The 23,902-nt window shown below is 42.5% G+C and overlaps 1 protein-coding gene across 2 annotated transcripts in view; it reads right to left on the minus strand.

Annotated features, from left to right (window-relative positions):
* Positions 1–16,956: 16,956 nt before the first annotated feature.
* PGGT1B (protein geranylgeranyltransferase type I subunit beta) overlaps positions 16,957–23,902 on the minus strand; it is a 38,219-nt gene continuing 31,273 nt past the window's right edge. The window contains exons 9-10 of one of the 2 annotated variants that reach the window (XR_010793827.1): positions 19,839–19,906; positions 17,538–17,628 (exon numbers count right to left, since the gene is read on the minus strand). Coding sequence is in view for 1 of the 2 variants with exons in the window: in XM_066616144.1 (XP_066472241.1) it covers positions 17,447–17,628 (182 nt within the window). In the remaining variant the exon portion in view is untranslated. Of the gene's footprint in view, positions 17,629–19,838; positions 19,907–23,902 lie in introns of both variants that reach the window. The other variant, XM_066616144.1, reaches the window with a different exon arrangement.

Below are 23,902 nucleotides of genomic sequence, written 5' to 3' on the forward strand. Positions count from 1 at the left end.
CCTCCTCACTCTAGAAATAATAATAACAACAACAACAACAACAACAACAACAACAACAACAACAACAGGTATTTATATACCGCCTTTCTTGGTCTTTATTCAAGACTTTATTCAAGGCGGTTTACATAGGCAGGCTTTATTAAATCCCTATTAAATAGGGATTTTTACAATTTCAAAGAAGGTTCTTTCTTTCAAGAACGACTACATTCAAGGTGTTTCATTCTGATCTGGCTTCACATTCTGGCCTCTGGCCATAGAAATGCCCTGTATATTAAAAAAAAATTAACAAATGATGAAAGTAACCCTGGTACCTTAGGGAGAAATGTTCTATCTCAACCTGCTAGTTTTTTACTTGCAAGGTGTAGTCCAGTGGATCTCAAACTGGTGGGTCACTACCCACCAGCTTGAGAATGAGTGCCCCTGGCACTTTAAGGGGTGGGGAAGGCAGCAACATGATCTGCAAGATTGTGTCACTGTCAGGGTAACAGGGGCTTTTTTTAAACATACCCCTTCCCGCAGCAGCCTCCTGGGTATGTGGGGAGCCCCACAGAGCCCTCTGCAAGGCTCCCTACACTCAAAATAATAATAAAAAAATGCAATCATGACCCACTTCTGCCACTGTGGGCAGGGGAAAGTTTTTAAAAAGCTCCTGTGATCCCTGGTAGTGACACAATCCTGCAGATCACATCACTGCCTCCCACCTGCCCCCACAAAAACCGTGGTCTCAAACTCCCTGTGAGTTTGAAAACTGCTGGAGTAGTCATTTGTAAGAAGCGGCAGCATTAAAATATATGACTTCCTGCTCATGAGCCTACCATGTCATTCCCACTTATTCTGTGGATACATAAACCAGGTCAGAAAACAAATGACTTTTACTCACTTCTAGAGTTGGGCCCAACTACATGTCATGTGTTCCATTGTTCTCTTCCTCCAATGTTATGAGAAAAGAAAAGCAGTTGTGGATAATGAGACTCATGAAGATGGGTAATGGGGGCTGCTTAAATTCTTCTGATCAGTTGTGTGCTCAGAATTGCTTTCCCACCCCTAGTGAGAAATTGTTGCTTTTGAGTGTAGGTAACAGGTTCAACAATGTCATGTCAATTATGCAATAACATAGTTTGCCTGAAGCAGTTCCACAGGACACAGGGTTGTTTTGAGGATAAAATCTTCTTTAAGGGACAGTTTACAAATTTCAGCTTGGGCTACATTCGCATTCAATTCAGGTGAGTGAAACTGAATTGTGTTAAGATATTTCTCTTGGCACTAAGCACACAATCCAAAACAGATTTTAAACCCATAAATTGCAAAGAGTTTAAGTAGATTTAACTCTGTGTTGGATTGTGATCTGTAAATATGATCTATTTCATGCATATACTCATGAACAGTCAAAACAACACGAATAAATATTGCTCATTCAAAATTCTTTGCCTGATCAGATGAACAAAGGTGATGTAACTTAACGCCTTTGTTTGTGTGAAAATGGCATTGAATGATAGGATATTGACTAAAGAAGCAGAATAAAACATCTACTCATGCCACTAAAAATCAGATGTGTGTAAGGTATTCTTGAATATATAGTTGATTCTGGATGACTATTCTCTGGTTAGATTAATAATACCCCATGATGATCAGTTGATGTCTCTTCATGGAAGCTAGTTATTGGGACAGGTTCCCTGGGTACCCCGAGAGCTGTCTGGTATGTTTTGAAGAAGACAACCAGCATATCTTGTAGGTGACTCCCCCCCCACACACACACACACAAAGGGGGGAGAGCAAAGGTATGTGTGTGCATGCACTCAGACAGAGCTGTGAGCTGTCTGAAGACACCTAGGGGAATGCAGGACCTCCCTCTACAAATCTGATGTGGAGCAGTGGATATGCTGCTTTATAGGAGTGCTTGCTGATTGCCTCCCCTTATGCTCTACCTGTGTATTGCTAAATAAAGCAGAGCTTATAAAGCACTATATGTCTCACATGCACACTCACCCAAGGGAAAGCAAATCCAAAGAGCCCCATTCCTGGAGCTTCTCACACATGGGGAAGTAGGAAAGTGTGCATCAATACAACAAAAGCACCGTATAAGGAATAGTGGATCTCTATGCCTTCCTTTTCTATCACAGTCAAAAGCTGGATCTCATATCTGGCTCAGTTCAACCGTCTAAGGAAGAACAGTCTCTGCTGTTTTGGTTTGAAAGAAACAGAGTGTCTCCTGCTTTCTGAAGCATTATCCTCTTTGTCTTGCCTGAATTTTAGTGAACAGGGCCAGAATTTTCCCAACAGGTCAGGATTTGAATGGCTTCACAAAATAACAAACAAACATCCTGAGAACCTGGGAGCTACACTCTGCTGAAAAACCTGACCTGGACCTTTTATGTAACCTCATTGAACCTCCCTATAGAGTTTGTCTGCAGGTTACTTTAGAACAGCAAAATGGCTCTTTTCAGAGGCTCCAATGGTTAAGGTTACAGTAGTAATACTGCTCCTTCTCCTTTCTACAGGTTATCCCTCAAACAATAAACTCTAATTTCTCAGGAACCTGAACACATGAATACATATCAAGTTCGTCTGTTACCAAATACTCTGCACTGCTATCTGATGCTTCATTAGCTAAATAGCTTGGTCTCTTGGCACATCTCCACTCTTTGTTCCCCACCTTCTAATGCTGTCTTCCATTTTTGTGACAAAAGGATACAGACTAACAGCCTAAGCCTAAGGAGAAAGAAGAACTGTCAACGCTCAGTGCGGATGAGAAGAGCTTCATAAAAGTGGTAACTTTATGCTGCTTGCCTTATTTGGGTTTTGATAGCAAAGCAGATAAATGGGCTTCTGCCACTGTGGCCGATGAGACCTTTTCGCTGCCAAATTCAAGTCACCTCACCTCACCTCATGATAGTCCGATAGGCTGTACTCTTTGGGCGCTGCTTTCATCTTGCTGAAATACTTTCACCTGGCCCAGAGAGGCGCCTTGGGCATAGGAGTAGAAGCAGCAGCAGCTGCAGTGATACAACCCATCTCTCCAAGGCAGTTGAAAGGGCAGTTGGCCCTTTCAAGCCACACATCCCCCTCCAGTGGTCCCTCTACTGCTTGCTAGTCTTTGTTCTTCCTATTGCCTCTGCCGTATCTTGAACTCTGCACTGTACCGTCATATTCTGCTGTTGCCTGCCTTTTCATTCTTCCTGTTCACTTGTTCCTTTTTCACTACTTATCCCCTCCACTCCATGCTGCACGCTTTGGGCCCAATCCCATCCAATTTTCCAGCACCCATGCAGCTGTGCCAATGAGGGCAGTCACAGAGGTATCCTCAAGGTAAGGGAATAAACGTTCCCTTACCTTTGGGCTCTGGAAAGTTGGATAGAACTGGGCCCTTTAATTCTTTGTCCTCTTCAACCTGTTTGCTATTTCTCGCTAAATTTTTAGTAACACCGCCCCCTGTGACATCACTAAGGGGGTGCCAGAGGTTGTGTATTGCACCAGGTGACACCATTGGGGGGTTGACACCAAAAACTCTGGAGCCCAGGTCTACTGGACTTTCTGAAGCAGAGCTCAGGTCTACCTGCCCAGTAGAACTGGCCTCCTGGTCAGCTTGGCCTCTGCCATCTGCTCTCTGTGAGGCCAGAGGGGAGGGAGGGAGATGATTGGCTGGGCAGATCAGGTGTACCCAGAGCTCTGGGGGCAGAGGTGGTCCATGGGGGTGACACCAAGCCTAGTGATACCCTGAGTAACCCCCTACAAAAAAGAAGTGGGCAAAACATTTTGCCCCCTAAGATGAATAGAAGGCAAACAACTGCATGTTGTTAAACTAAATTTCTTCCCCCCTTCCATCTGAACAGGAAGGAGATTGGATGAGGGGAGGGCGGATGGGCATGGCAAGGGGGCAGATTTCCTTCTATCAAGGAGGCCCCCGCTGGATCAGGTCGAAGGCCCATCTAGTCCAGCTTCCTGTATCTCACAGTAGCCCACCAAATGCATCCTGGTGCCCTCCCCTGCATTTGGCACTCTGAGGCAGCCTACCTCTAAAACCAGGAGATTGCACATACCTATCATGACTTATAACCTGTGATGAACTTTTCCTCCAGAAATTTGTCCAATTCCCTTTTCAAGGCATCTAGGGAAGATGCCATCACTACTTCCTGTGTCAAGGAGTTCCACAGACTAATTACACACTGAATAAATAAATATTTTCTTTCGTGTGTCCTAACTCTCCCAACACTCAATTTTAGTGGATGTCTCCTGGTTCTGGTGATACAGTAGATGCTAGATTGGCACCACTACATCACGGTGTGCAGAGTTTCAGTGAATTGGGCTGTAACTTTCCTTAGCCTAACACAAGCTAGCATCAAAGCAACAACACTGTGCATTATTTTTAAGCTGCGTCTTATAAACTCCTTTTCACTCTTTGTCAGAAACAGAATCTGCTTTTATTCTATCAATTACATTAAGAGAAACAATGTACACTCCCGTGCCTGAGTGTTTCAGAATGAAAGAGCACTCGCAAGTAGTTTATGAATTTTGCATAGACTCTTCCCTCTCCATAGGGAGTGATGGAAACAGCCAGCAGCCACAGGAAAATGGAGCAACACCCTCCCCCAGTTATGCTTAGGGGGCAGTGAATAAAGGCAGTGGCGCTTTCTGATTAGAAAATCCGCTGTTCTGGCTAATAGAAAGAGAATTGTCTTTGTCCTATTTGTATGGCAACTTCATCAACATACCACAACTGAATTTGACATTTCAGTCTTATGAGAAAGGAGTGGGTGCAAAGGTAAATGTTCTCTTATAGGCGCAGTGGAATCTGATGCCATATTGCAATCTGTTTGTGAGATTTGTTGGGTGTATTTGTATGCCACACATCCTTCAGGGAAATCAGGGCCCAATCCTGAAGAACGCATGCCAGCTTCCTACCAGCACACACTGTCACAAATGTGCACACTTGTGGCAGTTATGGTTGGCAACCTTCAGTCTCAAAAGACTATGGTATAAGCCTACAGCACCTGGTATTCCCAGGCAGTCTCCCATCCAAGTACTAACCAGGCCTGACCCTGCTTAGCTTCCAAGATCAGGCATGTGCAGGGTAACTTGTGGCAGTTAGTGCTGGCCCTGCACTACGAGCAGGCTCTTCGCAAGCCCGTACTGGACTGGCACCGGTCAGAGGCGCCTTCCTCCAAGGAGGCTTCGGGAGCAACCGGCTGCCGGCTACCTAGCATGCTCAGGATGCTACAGCAGCCATTTTGGTGCCACTGCCGCCCTGGGCACTGCTGGGTTCAAGATTGGGCCATTAGACCACTGTACCCACCGTCTTCCCAAGCAGGGGCCGACCAAGTTCAAGACTGCTTCGTTTTGACAAAAGCACACACTAAAAAATAAGTAGGACAATAAGGGATATTGAATGCAGTGAACCAAGGACTCCAAATGAAGTCAACACTGCGCACCTCCTTGACTGCTTGGCAACAAGATGGTATTCAGGCTGAGTAATTAATCCTACTGATGCTCAATGTGACTTTGATCTCAAGTGTGTGTTTAGGTTAGGGTCCCAAAATGCTAACTAGGAAGATCTCAAGAATTTGACATCAGAGCTATGGAAACAGGTGGAGTCTGCCTTGATGGTTTTGTCTAGGGTTACTGTTCCATTCATCATACAATGCAGAAAAGGTCATTCAGGACAAAGGTGATTGAGTTTCTCATAAACCTGTTTCTCATAAGGACTCTCTAGCAATGCCATGGAAGAATCCTGTTACATGTGTGTGTGCCTGCACATACAGGAGAGTCCATGGCAGAAATATGGGTTAAGTAGGTAGACCGCTATTAATATTTCATGATTTCAGGCACAATTTTAAATCTGCTTTTGCATATTTATAAGCCACAATCCCGAATCTATAACCAAGCATACCATAAATACACAGAGGAATTAAAAACCTTTATTAGCAGAAGAAGGCTACAATCTTATGCAAGTTTACTTGGGAGCAAGCCCAACTGAATTCATTGGAAGTTACTTCTGAGTAAACATGCGTGGGCTTGTAAATATCACATGCAAAGCAGATGAATGCAATGGCATCCAGGATTAAAAACATTAATTAGTTTTCCAAGCGTTGGGTAAAGACTCAATATCAAAGATTTATGGAAATGGGGGAGAGAAGAGTGGGACTGGGCAATTCCTTGTGCCCCAGGCCAAGGCAGTGCTCTTCAGAAGCTTGTCTGGCTTAATCAAATCTACTTTGAAATGCATCAAACGGCACGGCCTCTCTGCTTCCGTCAGAAGCAATTCCACAGAGCCAAGAGTTACATTACTGGGACACTTTCTAGGTATTTGATTTTATTCACAATGCTTTTTATCCAACCCCAATCTAATGCTCCGTTCTTTCAATGCATGTATAATTGTTGCCTTGAGTGAAGACTTGCACAAAGCCACAAATTATTGACATTTGGTCTAGGGCAATTCAACAGTGATGCTATCTCCTACTTCTTAAAAGGATATGGTAAAAACTTTTAAGACATAAAGAACAAAAAAATACATTCCCTCAAGAGTAAGAACAGGAAGGACTCCTTATAGCAGGGAGAAATGCTTAGCAAGAGAGAATAAAACTGATGCATTTGTCCCCACCTGCTGCGAAGATCTAAATTTGTACTTTTCAGTATATCACCATTTACAGTGTTGTGGGTGCAGACAGCATCTCAACAAAGTTTTCTGAGCAGGAGCACACAGAGAGCTTTAGAATGCCCTTCAGCCACAGCTTTGATGTCTTTTGCAGGCAGTTTAAGGCATGTTTATTCTGGCAGGTGCTTAGTGGTAAAGGTAACATAGAATTGTTTTACCCCTCAATCTTATGGGCCATGGAGATGTAAACAGCTTTAGCCAGTAAGAGTGGCCTGGCTGCCGCTGTAACTAGTGAGCAGCCAGGTCCATATGCTGGTGAGCACCGGACACCCTCTGTTGACGGTAAGACTGCACAGTGGTTAAAAGGGAGGTGGAGAAGGGGCAGGAGTGGGTGGAATGGGGAGGCAACGGGGTGGGGAGGCAGGCAGGTTTGACCTGGGTAAGGTTTCGTGGCAGCAGTACCCACTGAATCCTAACCCACTTCCTAGGTCCGATGTGCCTTCACGGGTTAATACGGACTTGAACCAGTCACTGGCGTCGCTAGGGGGGTGCAGGAGGTGCGGGCTCCACCGGGTGATGCGCCGGGGGAGATGACGCGCCCTGGGGGAAGGATGTGCTAACTTGGCAGCGTTAGGAGCTACCCCGTCATGCCATACACCGTTGGATGCAGAATGGCCAGCGGAGTGCAATGCAAACATCAGAATTGAAATAACTCCTTTCCTTCAAAAGTTATGGCCAAAAAACTGGAAGGAAAAAATGCTTGGAGCCCTATGGAAAGTGAAAGTGAGCTGTATCGCGTGTTTACTCGTGAGTAGGCATACTTGCCATAGTCTGTCGGAAAGGACAGGCTGAGAGGAATCCAACAACACCACAATGGTCCCAATCTAATGAATGCAGTCCCAAAAAAACACCCAAGAAGCTCCCCCCTCCCAGCTGCGAATCTGAGCTCGAAACAAAGCCACGTGGTTGCATTTACTCACAAGTAGGCAGACTTGCCTTAGTTGAGGCAGGCTGAGAGGACTCCAAAGAGGTCAGAATGGTCCTGATCCAATGAACGCAGCTCCCAAAAACATGGAGAAGGAGGTCTCCCCTCCCAGCTGTGAGTCTATGGAGCCCTATGGAAAGTGAAGCAGCCTCATGTCGTGTTTACTCACGAGTAGGCAGACGTGCCTTGGCTGGTGGTCAGGCCAGGCAAAGGGGAATGTGAGGACACCAGAATGGTTCCAATCTGATGGAGCTGGAGTGCAACAGAAGGCAGCCTGCCCCCCCCCCTCCACCAAAAGAACAAAAAAGAGGCTTGAATGGTAAGGGGAAAGTTTTCTGTTTTGCACTTGCAAAGCCAGGTGGGTCTTTATTCTGATGTGCCTGAAATAGAAGAACTTGAAACTGGGCACTGGGGAGGGCTGGAAATCTCACTGATTCTTTTTGGGGGGGTTGTTATTGCAGGCAGACTACAAAGTAAGTTCCATTGACCACTATGGAACTTACTTCTGAGTAGACATGCATAGGATTGGGCTCACAGGCTGCAATCCTACCCACACTTTCCTGAGAGTAAGCCCCATTGACCACTATGGGACTTACTTCACAGTAGACATGCATAGGATTGGGCTCACAGGCTGCAATCCTACCCACACTTTCCTGAGAGTAAGCCCCATTGACCACAATAGGACTTACTTCAGAGTAGATTCACTTGGTGGAACAGGACTGGCTCCCCCTTATTTATTTTATTTTAATTTAATTATTTATAATTATTTTCATTTGCTTGATGATGTCACTTCTGGTCATGACATCACTTCCAATGGGTCCTGGACAGATTGTCATTCTAAAAAGTGGGTCCCAGTGCTAAAAGTTTGAGAACTGCTGCAATAAGTTGTTAGTAAGTTGACACCGAGTGTGTGTGAGAGAGACTCTATAAGTTTTCAAAATCACTAAAATCAGAGTTTGGAGGAATAAGACCATCATGTTATATATCAATCAATGTGTAATTTCATGCAGAATGCAATGAAACAAACCACATTTAAATATCTGTGTTATAACGAAAGGTACAGCCAAAAAACTGATGGGGCGGGGCAATGGTACATCACCACGCCCACCTGGGGCATTGCCCCGCCCACTGCATGGGGTGACATGCAGGCCTCCTGCACCGGGTGACTCAAATCCTAGTGACGCCACTGGCACCAGTGATATTGCTGGCATGAGTCTGAGTTGACCAATGGCGGCAGTGGGGCAAGGGAAAATATGTTTCTTTCCCCTGAGGAGGCCTCCAGCTGCCAAAACTTACCCAATATACAACAGATACCAAGTTGGAACTGCTACATCACTGCACAGGGAGTTAGGTAGGATTGAGCTGCTTGCCTGGTAAATGTGGATTGAATTGTGAGTTGAATAACCTTAGCCCACAATTGATTGGATTCATTGCAAATCTTCCTTCACTCAAAACATTTTCCCAAGCAGTTTGCTGTCAATAGCTCCCTAGTTAACCAGGGAGCTGATCTAGCTTGATGGGTCCACAGAGGCTTCTCAGGTACAATCTATAGTCATTTCTCTGTTCCAGAGGCTGACCAGGATCATAGTAAAATCATCATCTCTAGCAGTAGAAAAAACCCTCCAGAGCCCTCAGGGATTCATCTGAGTCAATACCATCACAGGGACAAAGGCATGAACTTTATAATTCCCCTTGCACTACCAGCTTAGGGGCTCCTAAGCCACGCCTGAGATCACCCTGGCCACCTCAGACATGAAGACAGAGTGGACAGTCTGCTAGTAGAATCCTAATCCTGTTCTGCCTGTTCAGCACCAAGAACACTTGAACCACAATGATTACTAGACAGGGCAGGGGGATAAAATCACAATAGTTCAGTGTTTCTCAAACTGTGGGTTGGGACCCACCAGGTGGGTCACGAGCCAATTTCAGGTGAGTACCCATTCATTTCAATATTTTATTTTTAATATATTAGACTTGATGCTACCAAAGTATGTGACTACATTTGGGGAAATGTTACAGAACTGTACATTTTACAAGCTACTATATTCTTTTAACAATGATAGTCAATGGAACTTACTCCTGGGTAAGTGTGGGTAGGATTGCAGCCTACAATTGTTAAAACTCTTTGTGCTTGGTGATGTCACTTCTGGTCATGACATCACTTCCAGTGGGTCCTGACAGATTCTCATTCTAAAAAGTGGGTCCCGGTGCTAAATGTGTGAGAACCACTGCAACGGATTATCACAACTTCACATCCTCACCCCTGTACCTGTGGCTGCTACAAAACCCAGAAATCTGGAGAACAAATCTGGGACAGACACATCTCACCCACTTCATCCAACCATGTCTCCATTATGCACACCTGATTGGCTTTCTCATCTGCAATTAAATCCTGAATAAATAGGTCTTATTATCCACCAACATGGCTTTTAAAAGCAGCAATTTTAGGCAAAAGGGGTTATCATTATAGTCCCATTGGCTGGAGGATGGATCAGAAAGAGGAACAGTCATTACATGATACAATTCCTTTAAGTTCACACCACTGCAATACCTCCCACTATCATTCCTTTAGTAACAGTAGTGCCCCTAACTCACCCATTACACCCAAAGCATCTCTTACTTGCCAACTATTTTCATATTCAGCCTTTCCGCAATGGAATTCGCTAATAGATCGGGCTGAAAGACACTGATTTGCCAAGGACCACCTACCAAGTTTCACATGCATGCAGAAAATTTGAGTCCAAGTTTTTTTTACCAAATCAACTTAAGAACATAAGAACAGCCCCACTGGATCAGGTCATAGGCCCATCTAGTCCAGCTTCCTATATCTCACAGCTGCCCACCAAATGCCCCAGGGAGCACACCAGATAACAAGAGACCTCATCCTGGTGCCCTCCCTTGCATCTGGCATTCTGACATAACCCATTTCTAAAATTAGGAGGTTGCGCATGCACATCATGGCTTGTAACCTGTATTGGATTTTTCCTCCAGAAACTTGTCCAATCCCCTTTTAAAGGAGTCCAGGCCAGTCGCCATCACCACATCCTGCGGCAAAGAGTTCCACAGTCCAACCACACGCTGAGTAAAGAAATATTTTCTTTTGTCTGTTCTAACTCTCCCAACACTCAATTTTAGTGGATGTCCCCTGGTTCTGGTGTTGTGTGAGAGTGTAAAGAGCATCTCTCTATCCACTCTGTCCATCCCCTGCATAATTTTGTATGTCTCAATCATGTCCCCCCTCAAGCGTCTCTTTCCTAGGCTGAAGAGGCCCAAACGCCGTAGCCTTTCCTCATAAGGTGCCCCAGCCCCATAATCATCTTAGTCGCTCTCTTTTGCACCTTTTCCATTTCCACTATGTCTTTTTTGAGATGCGGCGACCAGAACTGGACACAATACTCCAGGTGTGGCCTTACCATAGATTTGTACAACGGCATTATAATATTAGCCGTTTTGTTCTCAATACCTTTCCTAATGATCCCAAGCATAGAATTGGCCTTCTTCACTGCCGCCGCACATTGGGTCAACACTTTCATTGACCTGTCAATCAAAATGCTTGCGATATTGCACTTATTGAACTGCACTAGCTCTTCAGCTTTGAAATGACAGGATTGCTTGCAGATATGGACAAAATGACATCTTTCATTGTTAATACAAGGCATACTACTGTTAAATGTTTTATGAGTTTTAACATACCACACATGCCACATTTAAATGTTTTACGTGTGCTGGGATTCAAAAGCATAGACAATACATTAAAGAGCTGGAAGGATTATGAATGTTGTATACAGAGGTGTCTGCCGTTAAACAAAAGCATTTACAGCCCCATCTAAACCTGTTCTCTGATTCTGCAACACATGCAGCCCCTTTTTTGTATGATTTGGTAAGTGCAGAGAAGGTCTTCACTGCCTTTGTGCTTCAGTCTCAGAAATATTTCATCCACTGGACACAAGCAAAGGGGGAAGCAAAGAGGGAATCTAATCCAGACTTGGTATCAGATCGACAGCTGCGGCACAATTCTGTTGCCTTTTTTAGAAAGAAAACCGTGGGAACTCTTGATCTCCAGCAGCATTCCACAGTCTACACACACTCTTGAGAGAAGCGTGCAAGAGGCCCACATTGCATGCGTCCAGATTCCACAGCTCTCTGAGAGCCAAACAAAAATGTATGCGCTACTCTAAAACAACAGGTGACTATTTTGGGACTGCAAACATCAGACCAGACATTAGAACCACATTATAGATATGTGGAAGGAGAGTCTGCAACTAATGCAAGCTGCAGGCATCCTAATTCTGTATCCTACAAGCAGCTAGCATCACCTGCCCCTTTTGGACAAATGGCTCCAGGTACCTTGCCATACACACCTATTCAGGGCCAGCGTCAACCCCTGCTAACTGACCACAGACACCTTTTAAGGTTACGTTTGGCAGGGGATAACTGTCCCTCTTCATTACAGGATAGCATTCTGACAAGTGGCTGTTGCTGGCTTTTCCAACTATATTTCATTTCAGGCTGCAAAACCGACAAAGGCACACCCTAAAGTGTAACATTTCTTCAGGCACATGTTTTAATTTACTCGCTTTATCAGATGAGTGTGAATCACAGCTTGGACATCACATGACAGGGCTAACCACTTAGCATTGCAATGAAGTGGTCATCACTAAGTGAACTGTCACTGTTTATTTTGCACAATTTTAAACTTGTTACAAAATCAGCCTTAGTTCATTCCCTCTGCTGTTTTCAAATTTTTCCCCCTATAGAAATGAATATAAATATCCATCTAAAGAGGATCTCCCTTCATGCATCTGATGCAATGGACCACAGTGCACACCAATTTATGCTGACATAAATTTGTTGGCCTTCTACAAGACTTTGTAGTCTTTGCTACTACCTATTAACTTTAGGTTATACTCCTCTTTGGAACAGGGAATCACCTTATTATCCCTTTTGCGAAATAAGCCACTTTCTGAACTTTTATTGGAAAGCAATCCTGATGATTCAAAAGGCCATGGCATGCTGCCCTAGTTGAGGGAATTTGATTTCACATAGATGGACTCCTAAAGTATTACGAACATGCCTGATGCTGGTGCCCTAGGGAGCTCCCAATTGGCCATAACTCCCCACATGTGCACACTTAGCATGAAACTCTAGCCTTTGCAGTCACATCACTTGAAATGGTCCTTAATTTATACTGCTCTGTGCAGTGAAATAAAAACCCCTAGAAACCCCAAAAAGAAGCCATACAGAAAGCCAAGTGGTATACTCCTGTTTTGTATCTTTCATATTTATCTGCTGCACACAGTGTAACCATCCTATCTTGTAACTGCACTACTGTTCTGCATTTGGTAAACCAAACTGGAAAGCACCCCTTGCCTGATATTTTAGGATTTTTTATAAGCTACATGTTAACACCCATCTGCCAGTGATACAGCAGGAAATCCTTTTATTTGAAATCTATCTGCTAGTAAATCCTTTTCCTTGGTAGCTGTGTATTTTAGGGCCTATTAAGAATGGCTGTACCAAAGGCTACATGCTTGGGATGCTTGCAGCTGATCTACGGTGAGGATTACATGCAGGGAGCACAGAGATCACATTGACATTTGATGAACTTTCAGTGTTTGGAATGTGCCTGACAAAACCACCTACGGTTCTGAGAATGACATATCCGCCTTTCATGGCGTATTCTGCATAAAAGCATTGAAATTAAGTCAGTAGACTATTACAAATATTAGCTACCCTAAAAAGATTCATATAAAACATGCTTTAGAATTAATAATTTCCCTACATGTAAAGGAAAACATTCTTTTAAAAAGAAAAGTTTCAATAGGATATTACTCAGTAACGGTGGACACAGTGCCATACCAATCCACTATTTGTCTCTTAAACTGGCTAGTCTGGATAGATGGTTAGGCAGGTCAATGATACACAAAGAGCCATCTGTTTGCTTTTCCTAAATTTAGAAATATGAGATTAAACATAAAACCATAGTATTGATTTAATAATTTAGATCTTCAGTCTCCATGTTGCAAATACCCATTTCTCCTTTTTGGAGAGTTCTCAAAAATGACAGATCCACAGAATCTGTCCTTTGCAGAACATACGAGTCATCAGCTTGATGGGACATGACGTCAGGTGCAAGAAATGACGCACAAAGGAACGAGAGAACACGAAATGGCTCACATAACCATATCCTTGATGTTTATTAGAAAGCCTGTAAACTTAGTGCTTGTCTAAACTGCAGTTCAAGACAGTCAAGACTTAACATGGTATTACGTTGACAGGTTTACATCACCTTTGTATTTATTTATTATTTCCAGCTGGATTCCTTCCCGGTCTGGCCTCTCTCTGGCCCTTTGCCTCCTGCGCTCCACTTGACGGCAACTCCTCTCTGCCACTGAGGGTCAGCTCATTAGTATATCAGCGTGTCGTCAGTTCTCGGGTACTTCTGGTTGTTTCGAACTGGCAGCCTCAGATCTTCAGGCGTACAAGGCGGCAGCTCTACCAACTGAGCCAGACCTCCTGCCTAAGTACATGTCTCCTACCTAAGCACATGTGCCCTCTTGTCACTAGTTTGTTTGCTACTTTCATAATTCAAACCTACTTCACAGGGCCATTGCGAGGAGAATGCAGGGGAGGAGGCATAGGGAACTCTGATTGCCTTGGAGGGATAGAAATGTAATAATAATGAAAAGCAACACTGAAATGGATGGCTTAAGCAATAGTCACCCACAGGGAACTTGGCAGACATTCAAAAGCACTTTCACTTCAGGCTATCCCCCTTCAGCTCTGTGCTGTGCTCTACTTTCTAATTTAGCTTATTGTGCTAATTTTTATATTTTTGCAATTCTGAAACTGCATTATTTTAATAGTGTTATTTTCTTGTATGTATTAGTGTATATGCTTTATGCTTGTAAATTGTCCCACTGCAGGGGAAAAGGTGGGACAAAAACTAACTAAAAATAATTACTTCTTGTAAGATTCACTACAGGCATACTGTTATTCTATGGCAAAAATTCTAATTTCTTCTAAAATTCATCAGATAATGTCAGAGCTGTAGAAATGACCAAATTAAGTCAAGAACAAATTAGGTAAGTTTTGTAGATAATTGCATCTGAGAAAGATCCAATTGGGTGATGGTGCTTTGAATGCTGCAATAGGAACAGTCAATTCTCACTATCCACTAGAGTTAGGTTCCTGGAAAACCCAACAGATACTGAATCAGCTGATACAAAATCATTGACCTAATGAGATCAATGGGGTTAGGGGGAGGAGAAGCTAACCTGATCAGGAATGCCAGCAGTGGGTAGCTTCAGAATGACGCAGATGGCTCCAAAATGGCCACCATGGATACAGTAACTACTGTCAGGATGGCCACGAATAGCTGAAAACAGGCAGCAGATTGTGCGACTTGACTGTAATTTATCATGAGGATACTTTTGGAAAGAAAATATATGACCACATATGAAGAGCAATTGAGTTCCTCTTCACAAATTATCAGGAGTATCAGAATCTACCACTATTCTCTGCCAAGAACGAAGGTCCGTATCACAGATAATATTTCCAACTATGTATAGAAGGCAGCTTACTCGGTCTAACTCTGCCTCCTATAGAGGCAGAGGTCAAACATATGGTGAATTTGCGTCACCAGTTTACAGATCAGTAGTTTACAGCAGACTGATTAAGAGAAAGGCTTTAAGAGCAAGTTTGGAAAATTAGGGGAGAAGTAAAGGAACTGAAATGTTAGAAATTTCCTTGAAAATAAAAAACAATACTTCAGACATACAAACTAGACAAACCTTGCAAATCCCAATACTGTGTCTTAAGAAGGGTAAATAGAAGCTCTTTTTTCATTTAACTGAGTTTATTTTTAAACTGAGCATTACATGCTTGTCCCACATCTGACCCCCTTCCTCACACAGAGTTTAGGCAAGAAAACGTTTTTGTAGATGACGCAGGGAAACATTTAAATGAAAACCGTGTGGAAGAGTGCAAAAAGCATTTTGGGTCTCAGTTGTAATGAGTGCATTCAGAGCAGCACTCATTACAAATGTTGGTGCAATTTCTGCACAATTTGCAATTTCTGTGCATACTCCTTTCTCCCAAAAAAGGCAGGCTAGGATTTTTTATTTTTTAAGCAGAAGCTTGTTTTGTGCAGTTGTACTCAGTAAGCCATATAGTTGATGCATGTCACTAATAGGAGGTAGAAAATAGCAAGATCATTGTAAAAGGAACTTCGCTATACATCTAGGAGAAATTGACATATAGTACTAATAAGGTCAGCCGGGGTCAGCCTTTCCATGAAGTAATATGAAAGTGTCACACTGAGTGGCAAATCTGAAGGAGTGGTGAACTAAAAAACTACTCTCCCTATCTGTCACCTTCTCCAGCCTGCTGCTCTGGTCAGCGCTCCAATACTCTTCTGACTCACTGAGAGTGACTCGGAAGTTGTTTGTGGCCATTGAAGGGATTTCTTCCACTGCTGATGGAAGAAGCAGGGAGGGGAGAGAAAGATGCCATGGTTGCAGATCACCCTTCCCGCTCACCTGCCTGCTTAAGAAAGCACAAAGTGGGGCCATTTGGAGCCCACCCTAAGCACCCTTCTTTTCCCGTGAACTTCTCTCAGCCTGCAGGCCCAATCCTTTGTCCCCCTGCTCTTCTGAAATGAACAGGAGAACATGTTAGGTCCCGCTACTCCTCCTGTTAATTTGAAACAGGAGCAATGTAAAAGATGGAGACTGCATGCCAAGAGAAGGTTTCAAGAAAGGAAGAAAAGCAAAGGGGGTACAGGAACACCTCCCCCCCCCCCCCGCACATTACCCACCAGGTGGCAAGCATGGGATTGCAGGAGTGACAAGATGGGAGAGGGATTTGGGTAGCAGGGAGGCACTGGCCCCTCTGAGGTAGGCGAACAAATGCATGGAAACAGTTGTACAAAATCAACACTTAATTAGGAAAAAGGGCCCAAAAGGGAAAAGAGTAATAGAAAAGATGGCTTCAGTAATGAAGGAGATAGGAAGATGACAAATATCAAGATCAGGGACTGTTGTAAATTCCGATCTAGACCAACAGTGCAAAAATATGCATTTTTAGAGAAGTATAAAATTGTGTGTTTGTGTGTGTTTAAAGGAAGTGAAAAGCAAGAGCAGATCACACAGTACCGGCTGCACCATCCCTTTCTGTAATTTTCTGTGGCAAGTTGTGGTAATTACCATATTAGACAAATCCAAAGAACACCAACAGCAGCCTGTTACTGTACTTCCTTTTCTATTCAGCTGTAGATGTCTTAAAATATCATTAAAATTCAGACAATATTGTTATCTAAAATTCTTAAGTGTGGCAGTTAAGTGCTTACACAGAAATAACACAACACACTGGGTCCAGAATATAATGAATAAAATAATTTTTATTCTTCTATTTCTTTTTACAAAGTTTATATAATTGTCATCTACCTTAAAAGGATACCCTTTACCAACCAAGACTTAGTTTATAAGATTTTATATGAAGGATGTGTCAAATAAACATAATTAAACTCAAAGGATTAAGTATGAAAATATGTCAATACATTTTGAAGTTCTTTTTCATTATTATTATTACACTTTGCCATTGCACTGCTTAACGTAACACAAAAGAACTAATAATTAATTTTGCCTTGAAGGGATTCTTCAAAACTGGGTGTTACAGCATCTGTAGGCAAGCTATTTTCTTTTTAATTCCAGTCCAGAATAATTGGCTAAAGGCCATTTGCTGTCAAAACGATGCCAGTCACATCAATTTGATTGTATGGTTCCAGTACTTAAAAAGAGCACATTGGTTATACATGGCTTTTAACCTTGGGCTACAATTATGCTATCAAGCTCAACTGGAGTCCAAATCAGTCATGTGGCATTCTGCAAATCATCTGAACACTGTTTGGAGTCCTTGGTTGCCCAGAGTTGATGAAGGTGCTGAAGGCGCTCTGAGGTTCTTGTGCTTACATTCAGGGCAGGCTGAACCTTGCGAATGCCAGGCTCATCCATTAAAGACAGGCCACAGATCCCAAAGTATGCATGCAGAGCATCTGGAAGGAGAAACCAATGTTAGCAAATGTGTATTCTACACAGTTGTAACCAATTGTTTCTAGGTCATTTCTCCAACATAATGATTTTCTCACTGGAAGTCAGCAGTAATTGCAACCTCATCACATGATACTAATGTCAACCATTAGTTACAATTTACAGGTGATAACACATGTAAGTGAAAGGGAGACAGGGAACCAACAGTGGGTCAAGCACAATGCAAGTCCATGCAATTCCCTGGTAAAGTGCTTCTGAAATTTTAGGACAAAATAGGCTTGTGATCATTAAAAGCTTGTATATCATGACAATTTTTTTTCCTATACTGTATTCTAATATTATGACCTTGATGCAGGCAAAAAGATACCCCCCCTCCCTCTACTGGAGCAAAACGACATCCATATTATTCTTGCACATCACATTAGATATGCTTTTTCATCTTAGCCTTTATCTTACAAAGCATGGAGTATTTCAGCAATGAGAGACAATTTTAAAAACAGTTCAATTTTTTTTTTTTAGAGCAACACAATTTTTTTCTATAAATACCATTTAGCAAACAGCACAAGTGATACCAGAAGCAACTAAATCCAATGACAAATTTTCAGGGTGACTTCTGAATCTAATTTAGAAGATCATTTTAATAGGGTACCTACCTGGGAGAACTACACCCTCTACTACATTTAGTAACATTCTTACTGTCAGAATGCTTAACTCGCATAACCTGCACAACTATACTTTGACCTGGGGTAAGATGGAGGGAGAGTAGTACAAGGAGACAATTAAAAAAACATTTCATAGCTATTTACTGATTTATTTACTGATTAGATATAATGACTTGAAAGACTTGGAAAATATCTTCTTGGATTCTGCCCCCATGCCCATATTGCACTCCTGAAGCTAGCATGTACACTGCTCACATAACTCCAAAATCACTACACATCTTCCTGGGGCATTTAGTGGGCCGCTGTGAGATACAGGAAGCTGGACTGGATGGGCCTTTGGTCTGAGCCAGTGGGACTGTTCTTATGTTCTTATCTCCAAAAACCAAACAAGTCTCTTCAGGGACACACCTCATAGCACTCATGTATGGAAACACCCCACAAATGAATGAAGGGATCTAGAAGAGTACACTGACAGTGTGTGCATGTTTGTGTATATGCATGTGAACATGTCCAGTGGTGTCGCTAGGGAGGTGTGGGTTGCACTGGGTGATGCGCACGGGGAAGTGACACCACTAGTGACCACAACAGCTAAATTCGGGGTCCTTAATTCAAAACAGACCAATGAGACTGATTGTTCTAAGAGCCAATGAGATGTTATGACATAGAATGGAATAAATAAGTTATTTGTAAGGTGACATTCTTGGAGGGGTGATGTGCACTAGTGACAAAGACAAAAAATCAAGGTTTGTAGGAATAATACCATCATGTTATATACCATTCAATGCGTAATTTACAGCAGTATGCAGTGAAGAAAACTGCATTGAAATATCTTAGTTCTATCAAAAAGTATAGCCAAAAAACCAGCAGGGGCGAGGCAATGGCACATCACCATGCCCACCACCTGTGTCACTGCCGTGCCCATTGCATGGGAGGAGGTCCGTCATGGGGGTGACACGCTGGTCTCCCACACTGGGTGATGCAAAACCTAATGACGCCACTGAACATGTGTCCCTACACAGATGTGCCAATGATTGGTTATTTCTACCTGTACAGTGTCTGCTGGCATACTTCCCAAACCAGCAAGATTAGATCCTAATTGAAGTGTCTATCTCTCAATCTTACTCAAACTCCAAGGCCATTTCAGTTTAAACACAAATTTGCAGCCAAAATATTTTTCAAGTATCTCTCATTTACTCAAGCCAAATGAATTTCTTTCAATCTTACTGATTGAAAGCCAACCCCCCCTCCCCCATTAGCCCTCATTACTGTGCAGGCAGAACAAAGATTTGGCATACAAAGTTTGTTTTGACTGACCCAACAAAAAGAGGGTCAGCCAAGGACTGCTCATTCCAAGGGGGAAGAAAGCCTACTGAGGTATCTTACAAATACGCCAAAAATGTTCAAAGTCTCCCTTGCAAACCAATGTCTAATATGTGTGCATGTGTACAGCACACAGCACTCTGTGTACAGCACTCTGTGTATAGCTTCACAAAGATTAAATTAAAACAGCATGTCTACACCAGTACAAATGCCAGACACTTCAGAGTACTCACTGTCAGTAGTATGTGCCCCTCTTTATATCTTCTCATTAATACACATGGGTTTCAACAGATCCAGATTTCTGCAGCCAAACAATTCGCAAGAGTGAAGGCACCTATTTAAGATGCTATCTAGGATGCTATTCAGTCATGGTATTCAATATGCAATCCGACAGGTTAGATTACTGGCTATAAGGCATGATGCAAATATCAGGAAACTTGACCCTATTATTTGACAAGGTTTATCTTCACAAAGTCTCTATCACATTCTGGTTCCATTCCGGAGGTTTGTCCGGAAGTTGGAACTTACACAGGTCAAAACAGCTGGTTCCTGCCAGCTCAGCACTATTCCATCTTCTGTGAAGGGACAAGCATCCACAATCAAGGGGAAAATCTCTCCACAGGTATAGTCTTTTTCTGTGCCACTGTTGTGTCCATGTAGGTGGGGCTCTGAAGTGCACAGGCTCTGGGACTTTCCAGCATGTCCTACTGACCACATATTCACTCTACAAAGAACAAACCTCCAAACAGGGCTATCGTTCCACAGCTCTGCACTCTTGAATGTGATTAAGGCCTAACCAATGGCCTGAAAGACAATAGCCAAGTCCTCAACTGTGATGATTCATCTCTTCCTTCCCACATGCCTCAGACTGCTAGAAAACGACTACTTAAATGATTAAAGCATTCTAGGCACAATCTCAACTAGTTCCACAAACAAAAAAGATTTACTATGCCTCACTCAACTTAGCAAGACAATTTTACAAGTAGTTAATGCTTAACAATTAGTAAGCACAAAAACCTCTGAGAAATTATTATCTCTGGCCCTACATCTTAATCCAAAAAAAGTGATGGAAGGTTCCACACTGAGGAAAGACGCTCTCCTCAGTCAGCCCCTGCAGGTGCATAATGTACAGTACAGAAGTGTGACAGCAGAAAGCTGTAACTGAAATAGAAAACTGCAGCTACCTATTCCACTGTTCTAGTTACAACAACTACCTAGTTAAATGAACTTATTCAGAAAGTAATCTCTAGCAGTGGTAGATTCTAGCCTACCTTCCTGTAGAATAGCAGAAGTCTGGAAAAGATGCTAGCTGGAGCTGGCAGAATGTTCTTCTACAGCAGGAGATACCAACACAGGCATTCATATCATATTTTTAGAACTGAATTGTAGCAACTCTCCCTACATGTATGGCTGTCCAGTTTGTCTCAGATTTTAAACTGAGCATGTCACAAACTCTGAACACACAGTTAATGTACAGCATTCAAATAATGGGATAGTTCTGTAAGTAGGAGACCTCAAAGTCCTCAACTGCCTGATAATGTCATCGCAACAAACCTTTAGAACCCAGAACTAGTATCTAATAGTATCTAAGACACTACTGCATCTTCAATCACATTTTTGAAGGAATTATACAATTGTTTTTTACAACTGGAAATAGAGCTGTTAAATAAAGCTCCTTTATTTAACACAACACGTTTATTTTACCCCTTTAAAATCAAAGCAGATAAGTCTGTTTTCAGACCTAGTAATCTCAAGGCTTACATAATAAAGCTTTAAGACATTGTCTGAACTTTTTTCTGTTAGTTGAGCAGTTTCATATCCTTTTTTAAAGTTAGTAAAACAAATGCTCCACCAAGATTAAACAGGAAAAGACTCCTTGTGCCCACAGCAGTGCTTTTCAACTAGCAATATTTCACAGCATGACAGGTAGTACTTTGCTCCACTGCTAAGGTGAGCACTGCCAAATAGCACTGCCCTGCTTGGTCCCACCTCGATAGACCTGGAGATAGTTGGGGTTGGCTGTGCAGTCGCCTGGCTCTTCAAAAGGCATGGTTTGGGGAGGGATGGTGCAGAGCAAAGCCCGAACTGTTGGACAAATTGCCCATACCTGTAAACAACTGCCATCCCTGGAGGCAGCAGTGGTACTGGGGGGGAAAAAAAGACTAAGAGACCCAGCCTGTAGTAATATTGATTAGTCTACTTCGTAGGTGGTTTATGCACATAGGTCAAAATCAGAGGCAGGTGAGTCTGCCATTCATACCCTACTTTCAAACTTTTGTGATGTCTGCATTGAGTTTTCTGGCAGAGCATGCAGTCCCATTTGCCTATCATTCTTGACAATTACAAAATTAAGCAGGATCTAACATTATTTGCAAGATAGCTATCTACTGACTTTATTGTCCATAAGAGCTCCTCCCAGATCAGATCACAGATCTATCCAGTCCAGCATCCTATGTCTGTAAGCACCTAACCAGATGCTTCCAAGTCCACAGTTGGAGTATGAAGGCAACAAATCTCCCACCCCATTGGTCAGTATTTTGAGATTTACGATCTCTGCACAACAAGAATCCATTAGCTAACAGGATTAATGGTTAATAGTTATTAATCAACCTGTCCTTTATGAATTTAAAACCATTTAAGCAGCAGCCATCACCACATCTTGTGCAAATTTCACAATTATGGAAAAACACATTCTTGGGTGCCTGGAATCCACTGTCAATTACACGAATGACTAGGAATTCTAGTATTATGTGAAAGGGGGGGAAAAAAACCTATCTCCACAGCATGCATAATATTTTATAAACCTCTCATTTCTTCCAACCCTGATTTTTCTAAATTTAAAAAGTCAGATGCCTCAGTCTTTCCACATTGGAGAAGATTGTCCAGTCTCCTAGTGATATTGACTGCCATTTTTTAGCTCTACCATACCACTATTGAAACACAGCAAGCAGAATTGCTACAATCCATTCCCGGAAGCCCTGCAGATGCAAAAAATCACGGGTAATGAAATCCACGGTCAGATCTCTGGATGCAACCAGAAGTGTTCTGATGCCTACAGAGCAGCATGCAGCCTCTATAGGCCTCAGAAAGCCTCCTGGATGCAGCTGGAAGGCATTTCCGGAAGGTTATCTGTGGGTCCTCCCATGGGTTTGGAACCCATGCGGGTTCCAAAGCCACAGATGAAGAGAACCCACTGTTTAAATTTACTAAACACATTACAGTGCTGTCTTTCTTATTTTCAACCCCTTTCCTCATAATTCCTGGCATACGACTTGCCCATTACCACAAATCAGACAATGAGTTGATGTTTTCAGAGAGCCACCCACTGTGATCCAAAAATAACTTTCCTAGTTAGACACCATCAGATTCAGACCTCAGTGTCTATGCAAAGGTATAAATTTTTGGGGGGTCTTACATGCCTCACTTTACACTTGCTTACAATGAGCCATATATTTGCCGTTTTGCTGCCCTTTCACACAGATTGAAGAGATCCTTCTGTAAGTCTTTGGAGTTTTCAACATCCTGAAAAATTTTAGGTCATCTACAAACTTGGCTACATCACTACTCATACAATTCAAGATCATTAAAGAACACAAAACAGCACCATTCCAAATACAGATGTGTGACAATGATCATTTCTGCATTCTACTCCTTGTTTTTTTTTAACCCATTAGTGACTCATAAGAAGAGCAATCCTATGACTCAAGGAACTTTCAGTGAGCATCGAAAGCTTTTTGGAAGATTAAGTTTATGTTGTCTGCTGAACCACGCCTAGCTAATGTTCTGTGACGCTCTGAAACTAAAGCTTAGTGAGCCAGGACTTCCCTCTGCAGAAACCATAGTTGATTCTTCCTCAGCAAAGCTTTTTCTTCTACGTATTTAACAAATTGACTCAGTATTATTTTCACCAAGTTACCTGGGCAGATGCTATGTTAATGGGCCTATCATCTAAATACGAACATACTGAAGATAATTTTCTTGACAAAAGTAAAGCAAAAATTTTCTTTTTCTATATAGATATAGCTCAGATACACAGCACTTTCACTCAGTCCACTGGATGAAATACATTAGTACTTTAAATCTATTGTTTGGCATCTAACCAATAGTCATATGAATACTGTGCTATCTGATAACAAAAACCATAGATTAAGTAGTTATTCAAACATATTTGTACTGATTAGTGTTGTACTGTAACTTTCCTTTTATTCCTCATCAAAAGTATAAATTACTTTCTTTCTTCATGTAAGCATTTAAATAAGTCTTGCATCCCCTCCTCCGACAATCTTCTCTCCCATCC

This window comes from Tiliqua scincoides, chromosome 2 (genome assembly GCF_035046505.1).
Source record: "Tiliqua scincoides isolate rTilSci1 chromosome 2, rTilSci1.hap2, whole genome shotgun sequence".
Taxonomy (NCBI): Eukaryota; Metazoa; Chordata; class Lepidosauria; order Squamata; family Scincidae; genus Tiliqua; species Tiliqua scincoides.